At 37.0% G+C, this 17,789-nt stretch overlaps 1 protein-coding gene across 1 annotated transcript in view; it reads right to left on the bottom strand.

Annotated features, from left to right (window-relative positions):
* Window positions 1-16,668, bottom strand: part of LOC135468461 (phosphatidylinositol phosphatase PTPRQ-like) — a 50,370-nt gene extending 33,702 nt beyond the window's left edge. Inside the window, exons 1-11 of the mRNA XM_064746739.1 lie at window positions 16,517-16,668; window positions 13,895-13,954; window positions 13,105-13,311; window positions 8,622-9,000; window positions 7,706-8,032; window positions 5,496-5,618; window positions 4,964-5,110; window positions 3,751-4,032; window positions 3,123-3,248; window positions 1,262-1,450; window positions 654-977 (exon numbers count right to left, since the gene is read on the bottom strand). Coding sequence (XP_064602809.1) covers window positions 654-977; window positions 1,262-1,450; window positions 3,123-3,248; window positions 3,751-4,032; window positions 4,964-5,110; window positions 5,496-5,618; window positions 7,706-8,032; window positions 8,622-9,000; window positions 13,105-13,128 — 1,921 coding nt within the window. The 5' untranslated portion in view covers window positions 13,129-13,311; window positions 13,895-13,954; window positions 16,517-16,668. The remainder of the gene's footprint in view (window positions 1-653; window positions 978-1,261; window positions 1,451-3,122; window positions 3,249-3,750; window positions 4,033-4,963; window positions 5,111-5,495; window positions 5,619-7,705; window positions 8,033-8,621; window positions 9,001-13,104; window positions 13,312-13,894; window positions 13,955-16,516) is intronic.
* Between the last annotated feature and the right edge of the window lie 1,121 nt (window positions 16,669-17,789).

Below are 17,789 nucleotides of genomic sequence, written 5' to 3'. Positions count from 1 at the left end.
ATTTATTTCTTTGATTGGTGTTGTATGCCTTACTCAAGAATATTTCACTTCACCAATCAAATAAATAAATAAAGGAAAACAGGTACCGGACATGTTTGAAAACACCCTTATGCAAAAAACACGATCCACACTGTCAAACTATATGCTACATAACATATGTTGACCCAAGTAACCTCGGAAGTTGGTGCTATATAATGTAAGGTGGACAATCTGGCCATTACCACTTTCTCCGCAGGTTTTTTTTTTCAGGTTACATTAAGTTAACATGTAGTTAAATTGAAATTAATTTAATTCTTTAACCTTTTTCCCATGTTTGCAAAGTGTTTATTCAAGCATATTCTGAAGGCATTATTCCGTGTTGACTGGTAAAATTAAACTTTTTGTGATGCCCTGAAACTGGCTTTTGTCTGTTGGAACTTTTGTTTCCAAAAATCAAATTAAAAATGTGCATAAACTGCAATGAACTTTGCTCTTTGATATGCTGAATGGTTGAGGAAAAAGGGTAGTGAAATTTTTGCAAAACATAATGTCGCTCCATTCTCTATTCATGGAGGAAAATGATTCTTAACTTTTTATCTGGATAGTGCTTTCTTTCCAACACATCAAGGTTCAGAGCATTGACCTACTGAGACTTACTGTATACAAGCACTTACATGTGTAATAAATCTGTGTAGTTTTCTCATTTCTCCACAAGCCTGACATTATCACAACTGTGAAGTTATATGCTAAGCCAGGACTAAGCCCTTCAATTCTGTACAAGTTCTCTCCCTTCTCATTTTGTCCACCAGGTAGCTCCGCAGACTGGTCACTTCCTGTTATGGCAGATTTGCTGTAAACTGTGATGTTTATAGGAGCAGAGATGTTGAAAGATAGAGACCACTGTACACAGGCTTGTGTCATTGGCTGGAGTCCATAGCACTCAATCTGGTCAGCCCTGATTGTTTTCCATTGTATCACAGCCACCCATAGATTAGGCTCTGGAAAAATCATTTAAATAATGAATGTCAATAGAGCTTACATTTGGGAGACAATTTCACAAAAGTTTGAAAATCAACTTTCTTGCCCAAGTTATAATGCCATCTGACAGTGTGATTTACGAGTGAAGTTGGAGAAAAATTGACTGATGAAGTTTTATGAAATTTTATGAAACTACATATAACACTGCATGGTCGTGGATAAAATTTAATGACTGACATACTCGCACACAGAGATTACTTCCTTTATAGCTAGATACTGCATAGTAAATGTACCATGTCCATACCTAGTGATATGAAAATCCATGCAGACTTTGGGTTAATGACTTCCTCTACAACTTCACCAAACACAGCAGAAGTCACAGAAATGTTGTATTTTCCAAATGGATGAAATTGTTCCAGTGTGTGGTAGGTTGGCCCTGGTGTGTTCACCTTCTTTGTTTGGTCTTTACTGCACTCTGTTGGGTGATCCACAACTTCAAAAAAGAAAACAAGAAATCAACAACACAAATGATTTACAAAGAAATCAATACGTAAGATGGAAAAGGTGATACATATGTACAATGTCACGATGATGATCCTTTGAGAACTGGCTGTGGCCATGGGTAGTAAATTACTTGTCATATTTTAGAAAGTCAGACATGCCTACCCCTAATGAATGTAATGTCTACAAACACTCATATTTAGGTGTACAAATCAAATTTTATATGTATACAAAACTGCGACAACAATGTTGCAGATATATTTTTAATCCTTCTTAAAAATCACTTCAAATAAAAACACCAACGCAAAAACGTTTTAATTACGGTAACTTGTGTCACTACAATAGAGATGTCAGGAATTTCCAAAAAAGGGGTTAAGGTACCCAACTGGGCAACAAAAAACATGTTTGGTGTCTTAGTTAAGAGGAAAATTCTTCATGTTCTACTTCAATGAGGTTATTAATGATATAGCATATTTAGCTGGTGTATAAGCTTTGATGAGTTGTGTATATTTTCTGTGATCAGGCTTTTTTGACGGTTTGCTTATTGAACTGCAAAAAAAATTTCACATATGAACAAATGTCACATATATGGATACCATAAAATATTCAAGGAGTTTTACAGCCATTCTAGACTGGGGACCTATACTCATCATGTGATGATGTGGATTTCCCAATTGTGACGCGGCATTGTGACGCTGCAATTCTAGGGGAATCAAGGAATGCTTGTTCAAGAATTTCTCACTGTAAGTGGCTTAGTGCTTTTACATCTGCTTTCTTCGTGCACATCACTGCATTTAATCGGACTTTGGTTTTTATTTTCTTCCGTGTAAGGGAAATAAGCATATTTCATATCTCTTTAAGGTATGGTCATATTTTGTACATGTTTGGCGTACAAAACACACCAAAATCGTACAAGTAGGCAGGTCTGGAAAGTACAGATCAGTACATACAAATATTAAAAATACCCAGTGTTTGTAGACTGGGTAAATCTGAGTTCAAATTAGTCACCTAACAATACATCAGTTAGTGGAATTAAACACTCGGTAGATCTGAGTTCAGATTAGACACCTAATAATACTCACCTGGTCTGTGCAACAGTTAGTGGAGGTAAACACTGGGTAGATCTGATTTCAGATTAGAGTTCATTACACATAAGCACTCAGTAGATACGAGTTCAGATTAGACACCTAATAGTACACACCTGGGCAGTACATCAGTTTGTACAGGTAAACACTGGATAGATCTGAGTTTAAATTAGTCACCTGACAATACACACCTGGGCTGTACGTCAGTTAGTGGAATTAAACACTGGGTAGATCTGAGTTCAGATTAGACACCTAATAATACTCACCTGGGCTGTGCGACAGTTAGTGGAGGTACACACTGGGTAGATCTGATTTCACATTAGAGTTCATTACAGCTAAACACTGGGTAGATATGAGTTCAGATTAGACACCTAATAATACTCACCTGGGCTGTGCGACAGTTAGTGGAGGTACACACTGGGTAGATCTGATTTCACATTAGAGTTCATTACAGCTAAACACTGGGTAGATATGAGTTCAGATTAGACACCTAACAGTACACACCTGGGCAGTACATCAGTTTGTACAGGTAAACACTGGATAGATCTGAGTTTAAATTAGTCACCTAACAATACTCACCTAGGCAGTACAACAATTTGTACATGTAAGGACCAGTTATATTCAAAGGAATCCTGGTAGAAAGTTCCAGTATCACACTTTTCTCATCAACAATCCGGTGGCTCTTGATAACTGCAGGCGGTGGCACTGAAAAAAGAAAAAATGTGAAAAAAAAAACTTACTTATTATCACAATTATTTCATAAATACAAGTCTTGCTAACTACTCTACAGATAAAAGTATTTCACTATCACTAATACATGTCCCCTACTTTCATGACCTTTTCACTTATTTGTGTAATTTATGCACATTTTTAATTTCATTATGGAAACAAAACTACATTGGTTGGATAGGTGAGTGTTGATGTTTCGCAAAAGCATAATTTTATCAGTCAACACAGAATAACACCTTAAGAATATGCTTTAATAAACACCTTGCATACATGGCTGAAGAATTACAGAAATTCTGTTTCCACAAAAAATCTTTTTGGGCTTCTTTATATGTTAATCAATGTTCTCATTTTCCATGACTTTTGGAACAGAAGGGTTTAAAAATTATTTGTTTTCATTAAAAGGAAAATGAACACAGTGATGAACTGAAAAAAAAAACAAGAAAATTTAAGCGATGCACAACTGCATTGTATTACTTACATGTGGTATAATCATCCTCAAACAAGTTTTTCAGTACACCTTGTCCAGTTTTCACAATGGCTTCCACTGTAAAGTGGTAGGTGAGACCAGGGGACAGTTTATCTGCATTGGTGCTGTATGTGAATTGCTCGAAGACCCAAGGTACAGTGCAATTCAGTCCGTTGCTCCCTGTCACCCTGAATTCGTCGGCGTACGACTCGTCAGCCAGCCACCATGATATTTCACCACTCGTCTCACAGTCTCCGGTGTGGCAGTCCACCAACATCTCAGAGATCTCAGGGACTGATTACACCAGAATTTAGATCAGTTTATAAAGGCACATACAGATATTAAAATTACCCAGTGTTTGTAGACTAGGTAAGTCTGAGTTCAGATTCGTCACCTAACAATACACACCTGGTTCAACATCAGTAATCTCTAGCTGTAAAATTTTAATTAACATATTTCAGGGTCAACTCTCAGTTAAGTTTTGCATCTTAAGGAACAAATACAGGACAGACTGATGGTCAAAAGGATACCCTAATTTTTGAGATTTAAAATGAGATGTTAATAGCGTTGAAAGTAGAATATTACATTTCTTTACCAACCTTTTGAAAAAGTAAAAATATGAGTATGTTGTTCATTAGATGGTCTGACCATGTGAGAAAAAAAATAACTCAATATTCCTGGTATAATTACATATATATTGGCTAAAATGAGCAGACCAGGTGTCCCAAAAATGAGAAGAAATAGGGTACACATAGTTCCTGACAGAAATGATCATGTCAGATACTGATGATAGATGTACTCGCCAAATGCAAGTGTATCTAACCCACATGAGCTCTAATAAACTTGCTTTCAGATAGATGGACAAAAAATTTTGTGTACACAGTCATGAATGTGTATATATCACCAAAAACTGGTGAACAATTTTGAGAACAAAAGCTTCTATAGTCTTCATAAGACTCCATAGGAGAGGAAGACTGTGAACAACATTTAGCAAAAATTAAAAGCTTTGTGTTAAATCAAACAAACCTGGTTAGATACCTAAGGTTGTTTATTTTGTCCTGTGCCAAACAATTTAAAACATTCCATGCAGATATGTACATGTAAGACTTGTTATTAATGCTATTGTAATGACCGTTACACAAAAATTCTTCATGTGTGAACATAGAAAATCCCCAGCTTTCAGTTAAACTCTTGTGTGCTATGGTAGTTAAAACTCCATCCATACCTGTCCAAGCACTGAACTCATTGTATTCACTTGTCATGCCACAAAACTCTGTTGCCACAGTGACTCTGTAATGGCCACCCTGTGTTAAGTCCTTTACTGTGGCATAAGATGGCCTAGTATCAGCATCAGAACAAGGATCAGTTTCTCCTGCAAAATTAAGTATTTTTGCAACATCAGCCTTTGTGAATGTTAGCAAACTACAATTGACAAACATCACATTTTAAAAGGTTTCTGATTCCCCAAGTTATATTCAGATTCATATATTAATATACCTTAACTCTTCAGCCGCCTCTGCAACCTGTATTAGGTAACTGGGAATTAATTTGCACAGTTTTGTGAAGTTTACATCTTTAATGACACAAAAAAACTTGGCGTCATTTTGATAATGATTGTATGCATTAAATTCCACTGAAAAAGGTGCATTAGTGGTTGAAAAGGTTGAAGGTTACAGTAAACTTAACTTTTAGGTTAAAATTTGTTAATCCTTTGGCATACAAGTTCAGAACACAGTCAGACATAAGGAGAATCTTACCTAGGTGGGGAGAAGCAAGGCAGGCCTGCACAGAGTACCTGGGGGTCTCCGCCCCACCGGTCAGGCTGATGTTCACAGAGGTATGTTCTGAGGTGTGACCTACTACCTTAGGGGGCACTGGAGCTGGGTGCGCAGAACACAAACAAACAGTTCATACATGGGGTGGAAAAAAGCATTTTAAATGTATATAGTATGTTCAGAATTCTGATGTGATCTGGTGAGCCAATTCAAGTATCTAAATCTATATTAATCAAGCTACCTGTACCCAACTGTGTCAAAGCCAGCAGTCATATTATTTGCATCCCAGGAACATACATGTATATTCAATGTGGAGTTTTCCAAATATGTGCATTAAAACAATATTCACTAAAACTTAAGGCATCTACAGTGATCTACATTCAGAACAAATTCAGACATCATCCATTTATACCATCTGCAGTTTTATTTACTGTTACATATGGTAAATGACCTAGTATGTCCTCCATGACTACACACTAATTTACAAAATTTGCTTGATTCTGAGAGTCACACTGATCTTACAAAGGTGTTTTGTGGTTTGTTTGGAAAGTAGGATGATGTCCTCTTGAAAAACATAGTTTCACCACAAAAAGTAAAATCTTACGACACTTTTTTTGCCTCTAAAAATGCACCTTTTTGAGCGAAATTTTAGTTTATTCACTTCTTGGAGGGATAACATACATATATAAAAAAAAAGCTGTAAAACACTGCATATGTCAATTGCATGTAGGTCTCAATTCTCACTTTATACTGTTCATATTTCTGAAAGGCGAACCAATTTGTCAGTGGTCTGTTTCATGGGTTGAGGAAACTAGAGTGCCTGGAATAAACCACCAGCCATTGGGAAGTAACCAACACTCTTTCCCTCATGTAATGTACAAATTTCTACATGCAGAGCCATGCGGCTGAAGGTGTATGTCATACTGATGGACAGTGGATACCTCAGAAGCCTTAGGAGTGCCTGGAATAAACCACCAGCCTTCGGGAAGTAACTATCACTGTTTCCCATGTGTAATGTACAGATCTATATGTAGAGCCAGCTGAAGGTGTATGTCATACTGAAGGACGGTGGCCACTCAAACAGCCTTAGGAGTGATATGTCAACAAAATATTGCCACCAAGGCTTGACACAGTGAAAGTGGAGGAATCTCGAGGATTCCCCGCTGACACTGGAAGTGGATCAACCAGCACCATTTTTTTTAAAAAGTATATATGTATATGTAATTGTATTTACCACTCCTTCATGTACCCAAGCTTATTCAATGCCAAGGCTGGAAGCAACAATAACCCTATCTCCACATCTATCGATGAATGTCTGCCAAGAAACTGTATTATTACACATTTCTCATGAACCAAACATTTGATAAGTCGAAAGGTCAAACAACGCAGTGTGAACGAACCGTTCCGCCCTTGTCTCGGCAAACTACGGATGTTTGGGATAGGTCTAGCTGTCTTGGGAAATGCTGCATATTTTGACTTTCAGAGAATGCATGCCACCTATGCGCAGTTTTATAGTTATGTGATCACGACAACGGAACGATATGGTAGTACAAAATGATGTCGCCATTTCTCGGCATGGTAGGGCTACTATATTTGAACAAATCAGGGTTCATATTTTGATCAAACTGATGGCTGAATATTATTTTGACAGTATCTGACAACCAAACCCACCCAAGAAAGTAACTGATGCAATTAATTTAATCAGTACATAGTGAGATAGACACTGGGATGAAAACATAATACACATCTACTTCTAAGCTAAATCCATTACATTTATCCAGAACAGTTTGAATGAAAAATCAGGAATTCCTCCACGTTGTAAAAAAGAAATGTCTTTTCTCTTTCTCTCCATACACATAGATGTATCACTATGATAAAAGACCTTTCCAAACTGTCAACCAAGGACACACAGCTGACCGATCACAAGCAGTATTGTTGCAAATAGGTTTACCCGATGTACCACATATTGGTTACAAATGTTCAATCTTTCCTTGACGCAATTGCTTTCACCGGGATGGATGAAAAGTAATGTCGCAAGAAGAGGTCGTGGGACATCAGGTACGTTGGAGCTATTCACTGGCAGACTGAGCCTACTCTACAATATTAAAAGCAAGTGTCAGGTCGCCAAGGGGCACCACTCTGTTGTTCTAAAGGTCATATCTCCAAACCTGTTCATTACCAATATTACTTACCTGTGCAATAACCTGGTGTTGTTGATGTTGTCACTGACCACAGATTGGAGACAGCGGTCAGCCTGAGCATATAGGAGGTACCTGGCATGAGTCCCCTCACCACTCCTCGGTACTGGACAGAGGTGTTGTCACTGGCCACTTTAGTCATTTCACTGACCTGGGCTGTCCAGTTGGTGTGTTCAGACACCACATCAACACTCACATTCATATCACTAAATGTAACTTCGCTTTGGCCTAGTTTCCAGCCAATGCATAGTTCAACAGTACCATTAAGTTTTTCGCATGCATTTTGCATTTCCTTGATTGGTGTTAGATCTATCTCTGGATCTAAAATGAGAAATAACATGAATAAAGAATAATATGTTTTAACATATGCTTACACGCACAAACACAGGTGTACACTAAAGATTTCAGTCATAATTCAATTTATCATGGCATGCTCTTCTCATGACGAAGATTATCTGAACTTTATGCACCATGTCCACTTGTCCCGAGGTTGTCTGGCTTAGCACACTAGTAGACATTATTTGCCATCCTAAACTGCACATTATAAGTGCATGTAAAGCTGAAAATCTGATTTAAGGTGAGCACTTGGTGTAATAAGAGTATACACATGTGTTATTTATTTATTTCATTGGTGTTTTGCGCTGTACTCAAGAATAATTCACTTTTGTATGTACCAGTAAATGGAGGCCCGATTCTACAAAGCCATTTCTCACTGAAGTCAAAATTTGAAATACGACCTTAAAGCTTATTTTCGGGCTTGAGAAATTAAAATTTTATCCACCTCATTATTGATATCTTAAGACAAATGTGTTCAAATTTCAACTTACAGTACCAAAAACTAAGCATCGTTAAGAGTTCACAATTTTGAGTCAGCAATGACTCTAGTATAGACAATTATACCAGAGCTTACTTTTAAGACAGGTGCCCTTCAGTTGGTAAAAATCCTCCTTACATTGACAGGTATGGTCCTTACATGTGCTGTTCAAAACCTGAGCACAGTCAGACACATTAACACACTGACCCCCGAGGACTGGGATTGTGGGTAGGGATGTCTCTGGGATCAGCGTGGACACCTCAGATGTATCACCATTCACACTTGTGGTTAACGAGTCTGTCATCACACCTGTACTGTCACTCTGACTACTCATGGGTTCGTTAAGGTCAAGTGTGGCGACTTCATCATCAGCTACAGGGTACCCGTGGGTTGTCCTCCCCCACTGCATGCCTCCTGATGGAGGCAGACACTGACCAATGTGGGACAGGTGAGATACCAACACCACAGACACAGCCTGACAAGCAAAAAAATAGTAGTTTCAAAAAATCTGATGTCATCACTGATTTTTTGCTGCACAAAATAACGCTGTAAGTTGGTTTGTCTGTTGGTGGGTCAAAGTCTTGACATCCTATCTTTTAATGTGGGACAATAATTTAACTTCCAGTTAATTTATTTATTTATTTGGTTGATGTTTTATGCCGTACTAAAGGATTTTACACGTAATAATTACTCAGTTAAGCTGGTATGCGGTCAGTGTTTCCCAACATCATATTATTCTTACATAAACAGTTTTTTGCATTTACTTACTCATGTAATTGATGTTTAATTCCATATTTACATGTGTATAAATAACAAGTGATTTATGAATTTATGGACTGAGGACAGTGATGAGATTAAACCACCTTTACTGACTTAAATTCATATCCAAATGAGAGGGAGCCGATCAGATTGGTCATAAGGAATTGTTCACATGCCCAAATCTTTCTATTATCAAATGATGCATTTTCAAATTAAAACTGATATATTTTTACCTAAAAATGAAGCATTTTCTAATTAATTTAAAAATGAATTTTTTTCCCTGCATTTCTACTATATAAAACTAACCTTTTCCTCAAAATAAAATTGAAACTAAGATTCTATATCAGGGTTATGTTTTTTTTCTTCAGACCAGACTAACTACATGTATTTTGAGTGCACACGCCCTGACTATTACGGACTGAGAAGACACAAGAAGAATGACTGAAGGAAACAACGCAATGCGTTATCTGCTGGCTGTCTGACAGTGAATGGTTCATACAGGAAGAAGCTGAGGCTCGGGTAAAGGGTGCGGGGAAAGCTCTGCCAACTACAGGAGGAAGTTATACTTAATTAAGACTCAACCCATTCACAGCCTCTGATCTACTTGAACACACCAACATTATTAAACTCACTGTTCACTTCTTAACACACAGCTCACAGATTCTATCTCCCATCCTCTGCTTGTAAACAAACTCATTCACATTCCCTGGGATTGCTTCACGTCCAGGTCAAAATGAAGGTTAAACTTCCGAAATTTGACATCATAGCGACCTGACGTGTTAAACATGCTGCTGGGATATGTTGTTCTGAACCAGTTCAAAGAATGGAAAGGATCTGGGTGTGGTGCAATCTTAATAGAAAGTTTGCAATTCAAATATAATTTAATTTGTGTTCCTAAGTGGTTTAGATGTCAAATATCATTCTTGGTGGGATATATTGAAAACTGAATTAAGACAATGGGGCAGTTTCAAGTCTAAATTCTTTTATTCACAAAGATTGAAAAAAAAAAAACAAAAAACATGTACACATCTGAGATCTGTTTCATTCTTCCCTGGTCGACTTTCAGAAATACAGATCTGTGCTTTTCCATTTAGTAGCCAGGAACGTTTTTTTAAGTGTACTGTCCTGAACATGTCAAAGATATACGCTACAAAAACATGTTTCCATTAGTCCTACTGTGACTCTGACTTCATATCACTTAGTTATTCATGAATAATACAGACTGTAACTTCATAACACAAATGTACCTGGCGCTTTGACAGTACGCCAAATTTCCCTCAGCGCAAATCAGCTGCACTTGGCGTCATCTGGAAAAAGATTAACTCGCTGAACGTTTTCAACTCAAAAGCTTATATTATTAAAAAGACGACTGACAATCTTTTTGGGAGTTTTAATTTTTCTTTTCATAATACACAGGAGGAACTATAAGCAACTACTGTGAAAAAAGAATGCTCTTAACTTTGTGGAGTGCAACAGAGTTCAGAGTTGCAATGGAGACACATGATTTGAAAATGGCAGTGTGAGATGTTCAGATTTTGTTCGAGTGGATGCACCTTTTATATTTGCCTCCATGGATTCTGTCAAACATTACAGTGTTTTATTTAGATTACAGGAAACCACGTACAGCTTTGACACTTTGAGGACAGCGCAGTAGACAGGATCAAGTTCTAGTTTAGTGAATGTAACGATTCAGGGTGGTTCATATAGAAGTTGAGCTATGAATATGTCCAACCAATGTCAGAGCTATAGTGTACCATGTGATCTCTCAGAAATGTTAGGCAGCTATTTGCATATACTTTCACAAGGAGTTTTAAATTGATCAACGATGGAGAAACTTGAGGAGCTGAAGTGGGAAAGAGTTGTCACTTGTGGCTCTGGAATACGACAAGGCAGGTGATCACTAAATTAATGTCAACTAAAGTTGCCTCACATTTTTGTGATACAGTGGGACATTTTTTTCACTTTTAGTAACAAAATAGTTTGATCTCAAACCTCCTCTATTGTGTCTCAAATATAGTACTAGTATTATATATTATATATTTCAGAACAAAGGGAAACAAATACAGCCAAAGTTTTATTTATCTGACTTGTGTGTAACATTGAGTTCAATAATTTTTAATTTATATTTCGGCAGTCAGACTTAGTGCTGGAGGAAATCGTAGTGCCTGGAGTAGATCCGCAACCTTCTCCAGGTACCACACAAATCTCCTAACTTAAAGCTACAGTTATAACAGCGAGCCTTACGTAGATTTGAAAATGTGACCTCCCTGGTCAAGGGCAAGACAGTGCCTTAACTAGTTGAGCCAACAAAGGCCTCCAAGCTTCTTGTTCTTAATGCTGTTTGGTGTCCTCAAAAATTCTGCTCCTATATAATGGGCGTTAGTTTGGGTGGTCAAAATCAGACTGTCGGGGGTAAACCACTAACCTTAATTCTTCTAATTTTTGGGACAGATATTACTAGTGCTGAAAGCAGAATATTACACTTTTCCCCAGCTTTTTGGAAGAGTAAAGTTAAGAGTATGTTGTTAATTAGATAGTCTAACCATGTGAGAAAAAAGAAATTAAATACTCCTGCTACAATTACATGTATATTGGCTAAGAATTTAACTGTTGTTCAATGCCACACTCAAGAATTTTTCACTACTGCAATAATAGTAAGTTTCATGGGTGGAGGATTAAAACTAGCATAAACCACCAACCTCTGGCACATTACTGACAAACTTTCTCACTTGTGACATACAAATATGCACATTCTATTGATGGAAGATGCATCGTCTTCATTGAACGATAAACTGCATATGATGCTATATGTGTTGTGAACTGTTTGTTGCCACCAAGGTCCCACAAGGAGCAAAAGCGAAAGAATCTACAAATTCCCTGCCCAAGGCCTGGTTTGAACTTGCACCTCATGTGTCCTAGTGACTGAAATACAAGTGCCTTCAACCAGTAGATTACAGTCTTCTCCCTGCTGATACTTAAACTAACTCAGTACAGGTACATCGTATTAACTCCTCAAGAAAGGTTTTTAGACTTTTTGACTGACTCAGTAAGGCGCTGAAACAAGGATAGAAATGTAACCGACTCAACTGCACTAAAAAAAACACAATGGCCCTTTAAGATGGATAAATCAATGAAAACAGGATCAAGTAAAATGTGTGACTGGAAAAAAGCTAAACTTCAGGTGAAAAACAGTACCTGAAAATTTTGCCTGATCTTTTCTCTTGCAAGCCAGCTGTTAAAACATAATTCTTTTGCATGCGTTTTCAGGAGATCAGTTTAGGAATTAAAGAATTGAGTGTTCACACCCAAATATAATTAATTTTATCATCACAGAATATTTTAAATAATCCTCTGCACCACTAGTATGTGCTTTTATCAGAACATATTTTGCATTCAATGCATGAAGTGATAATAATACAAGAATAATCACTTTAATGGCTGACAACACAGCTTTTATGTACATGTACAAAACAGAAGCATAATTCTGAATTGGAAATTTTATATTTGTACATGTAGTCAGGAATAGCTAACAAACACACTTTTTAGACCACTTCCACTAAATTTATACTGTTAATTCAAACAGGTTTTTCGCCCCCTATTAATATATCGACATGTACTAACAGGAGGGTAAATCCATTCCATCTCTCTCTTAAAAGTAGTGCATGTACACGTATTGATGGGTCAATGTCCATTTCACATTCACATTTGTTTGCTTTTCCAAAAAGCCTTTAAACTATATAGATGCACATAGCAGTTACTCTTAAAACAATATCTAACGTAACTCAAAGCAAAATGAACATGTAGAGTACATTAAACTTACCAAAATCACCTGGAGCTTCTCCATCCTAACTTGGAAAGAGCCTCATTGATCAGAGTACAGCATAAAGTTTTCCAGACAAATGCAGTTCACATACACTAAACCCTGATGTTATTGTCCTGATTTCAGGAATTTGCTCTCCCATCAGCGCCCTTGCTAAAACAACAGGCTCTTCAATGACCTGGGGTCTAACTGAATAAGTCCATGGAGCTGTTGGGAGAAATGAAAACAGAATGTTGTTGAAGAAGGCTTAGACCAGCGACAGGATGTCCCACTTACAGCATCTGATTACACTTCACATAAAACTGGCAAGTCCTGCTATACATGTACATAGCTACAGCAGACATAGATCTCCGTGTCTACGCACATTAACTAGCTATACGTATTAAAAAAAAAAAAAAAAAAAAAATTGGTAGGAGAAGATCCTGGAAAGGCACTCAGTACAGCACATGTGACTTTTACATGGAGCATCCATTAAATATTATTCTGAAATTAATACATAACAGCCCCAAGAATTTTTCACTTAGGCCTATGTGATAATGGTCAGTTTCAGGAGTAAAAGAAACCGTGTCCCGGATAACAAAACAAACTTTATCCACATATGACCCACAGATATGCACCCCATACTGCTGGAAGACAAGTGATTTTTGAAAGAATATTAAAGTGCGCAAATGGCCACATACACGTCATCAGCCACTTCAGAAATGAATATAATATTTTGCAAAGATATACGAGACTGATATCATACAGAGCTTATTAATCCTTTACCTCATGTACAGTGACACCAACTCACCCTCCAAATCTGCATTACCACACCCCTGTTAGGAGACGGAAGTACTTGGAAAATGCTTCCCTGAAACAAAATGAAAAACTGAACAATGAAGTTACATGTCTGAAATGTCACATGTCCTCTCTGATTACAGTGGTAGTCAGAGATTTGGCTGTGCACAACGAAGGGGAGGAAGACAGCTTTAATATACAGCCTGGGTTCAGTAGTCAGGGTGTATATCTCTGATCATTTCTCCACATACTTGTGTACATATCAGCTATGTCAGCTTTATCACAGTTATCAGAACATAATCTTAGGAGGATGTACGAAAACGAATGGGTCATATCTCATCGTGAGTGCAGGGAAGATAAAGCCAGCCACCAAACATTGGTACAGGTCTTGGGTGTTAGGGTGAGCCCATGTCATTTCTGTCACAGACAAATATAAGAAAAACATCAGGTCTATAATGTTTATCATCATTCGTGATACATATATTCTTCACACATACATATAAGTACATATTACATGTATAAGCTGTAGTGTGCATATTCGTGTACTCAATATTTATAGTAAACACACATGATGTGTATGTGTGCAGTCCCATTAGAAAAACCACTCCACTATCAACATACAGGATACAACTTAAGTTATGCACAAAATTCCTATCTACATGTAGCTGAACCAATCACCAACTGATATCACTTATCATTTAACACCTCTATGATAGTGGAATGGCTTAACTAAACTGTTGGTCAACACAATGTCATGGAAAAATCAATATCAGGAAACTTGATTTATATTAGCTAGTAAATAATGCTGAAAAGTTTTACTAAATGATTCAGTTTTCATAAATAGCACAATCATATCCCAACTATAGAATCAGCCATTACCAGTTAAAAAAAAAAATAGGGACAAACTCATGTGGCTTTCAAATTTATTGAACACCAGTACAACATGTTTATTTGAATATTTTCCACTCAAAAAAGCTTCCCTTTGTCCCACTGGTTATCTTTCTATACTTACATATCGTAATACTTGGCTCAGCACAGACACAAGTTTAGGCTGTTACTAGATGTCTCACCCAGCTACCCACATCCACCCCGTAAGATGGCATTTAGATGCTTATATGTCAACCTTCCCTAATTCCTCAGATATTTCACAGCTTTCAGTGCGATTTATGCACCTTTTTAATGTGATATTGGTGGCAAAACCATACTAGTTGGGTTGGTCAGCTTCAGGCAGTTTGCACAGAATAATGCCTTTAGAATATGCTTGAATAAACACCTTTCAAGCAAGCGAAAAGGTTGAAGAATTATAGAAACCAGTAAGTAAGTTACTCCATGAGCCTCAGACAGTTGCCAAGCCCCGTGACTCATCAGGAATACAATACAGCTAATGTAGTCATGGGTGGAATAAACAGTTAAATAAAAGTTAATAGTAAAAAATAAAAAGTTGTCAAAGGCTGAACATACAAATACAGTAACATTACCAGAACATATAAATACAGTAACGTTACCTGAACATACAAATACAGTAACATTATCTGAACATACAAATGCAGTAACATTACCACAACATACAAATACAGTAACATTACCTGAACATACAAATACAGTAACATTATCTGAACATACAAATACAGTAACATTACCTGAACATACAAATACAGTAACATTATCTGAACAAACAATACAGTAACATTACCTGAACATACAAATACAGTAATATTACCAGAACATACAAATACAGTAACATTACCTGAACATACAAATACAGTAACATTATCTGAACATACAAATACAGTAACATTACCTGAACATACAAATACAGTAACATTATCTGAACATACAATACAGTAACATTACCAATTATCACATAACATTCAGCCAGAAGATGCCATGCTTTTAATTTGATGAGAAGATGCATTTGTTGACAATTTCCATCTTGCATTGTATCTTGTTTTCTTCTGATGACAGAAGTGGCATCACCTGTATCTCCCCCCAAAAAATCATAACTGATATTATAATTATAATATTGTTACTAAGTGGTGAGGTAACAAGTAATTTGACTTGAAAAATGAAAAAAACAAAACAAAAAAAAAAAACAACTTAGGTTAGGTAAGTCAATATGACTTACCTAACAAAAAGTCTAGTATGGACAGATTAGACATGTTTTAATGCTTGAAAAAACATTCTAAGACAATGAGATTTGCTGCCTTCGTCCATTTCATAGAAAATAAAAAAAACAGCTACTATATAAAGTGTAGACCAATGAACTGTGTGATAAAACTGCATTTTTCTGTATAACTGCAGTTATAATACATCATGTACATGTATAGTTCTCTTCTGTTGTAACTCATAATAGCAGTTTACAGACTTATGGATGGGGGAAACCAGCCAGAGTCCAAAGGGAAACCAGGCATTAACTGAAATTACAAAGCTCCTGATGTAAGCCTGCAAACAAATCTTGCAGATAGCGAACTGCGTAATCTGAAGAAATCTGGACTGGTTGGCCAACAATGAAACTCAGGCATTCTTGAACATATCAATCTGCACAAAGCTCTGAGAAATGCAGAACAAAACTACATAGCTTTTAACACCAGGTGTCTACATGTTGAAAATTTCAGTACTATGACACATTAATTACCTGATCCTTTCTGTGATAGAAATGTCTCTTCCAATGCCAGGAATAGGTTGCCATGTTCAACACTTTGTCCTGTTTTGTCAGCTGGATGAAATAACTGCAACCAAACCTAGGACGTAAAATATGCTCCATATTAGCTAGATTACATATAACATTGGCAGCTGGAATCATGAAATGGAAACCGAGGGTTTTACACCCTTTTTAACTTTTATTCATTTATTTTACTGGTGATTTACATGTACGCTATACTCAAGAATATTTCATCTATACTACGGTGGCCTGGCAATATGGTGAGATGAAAATGAGCAGAGCCCTGGGGAACCCACGATGATCCACAGGTTACTGCTAACAGACCTTTTCATCATGCCCATGTCCATGCAGTCAGACATAAAGTCATGGTGACTGCATTGGTGAGACGCTTATGGGTCCATTGTGATGCGCATTGTGGAGGCTTTTGACTTTGAAATGGTGTGCAGTCAAACAACACTTGTACCAGTAACAGTCTGCACAAGAACTTAGGTTAACTGCTACATCAGTGTACTGTATCCTGGGTGTCAGGGTCTCATGTCTGGTGTCTATGGCATGGCCCTGCAGTGTGGCAGCTCTGTATAGAGATGTACACGTCAGTAGTCTTGAACATGACAATTGGCATCAAACAAACCATTGTTACATGACAAATATTTGTTTAAGAATAAAGAAGTGAAAGCGATCAAGCAATGAGTGTTTTTATGATACAGACAAAAAGTTTTATAGCTTTAACCTTAAGTAAACAATTATTACATTGCTTACAGCCCCAAGATGACAATATTACTAGTGTTTCCCTGCACTGCAACAACATTTGAACTGATTGATTACTTGGAATTTGACGGCATACTCAATTTGAGAATATTTATGTTCACTTTATAAATACAGAATCCAGAATACATGGCATCTAGCCATGAGAAGGAATGCAGATTACCCAAATCATGCAAGAAAAGACATCGGTTTAAAGTAAAACTAAGACTGACCAAGGGGCAGTAAGTGCTTTGACAGCTTTAAAAGAAAATTTAAAAAAAGAAAAGAGTTATCTACTCTTGACTCTATCTTTCGCCCTGAATACAGGCTGTATTTATATTTGTCTATCTGGCAAGAATAAGCTTGCAAGTACTGTTGGCTGGTAGTTAGTAGACTATACCCTGATTGGGCGGTGAGTCATGTTTGGGTTTATCAGCAGGACCTTTCAGTGAGGATATAGCTACATGTAATCACATAGAATTTGTGAAGAAACTGCTACATT

The sequence above is a fragment of the Liolophura sinensis genome, chromosome 1, assembly GCF_032854445.1.
Source record: "Liolophura sinensis isolate JHLJ2023 chromosome 1, CUHK_Ljap_v2, whole genome shotgun sequence".
Classification (NCBI taxonomy): domain Eukaryota; kingdom Metazoa; phylum Mollusca; class Polyplacophora; order Chitonida; family Chitonidae; genus Liolophura; species Liolophura sinensis.
The sequence above is the reverse complement of the archived record's forward strand: the minus strand, read 5'-3'. Positions and strand labels throughout refer to the sequence as shown.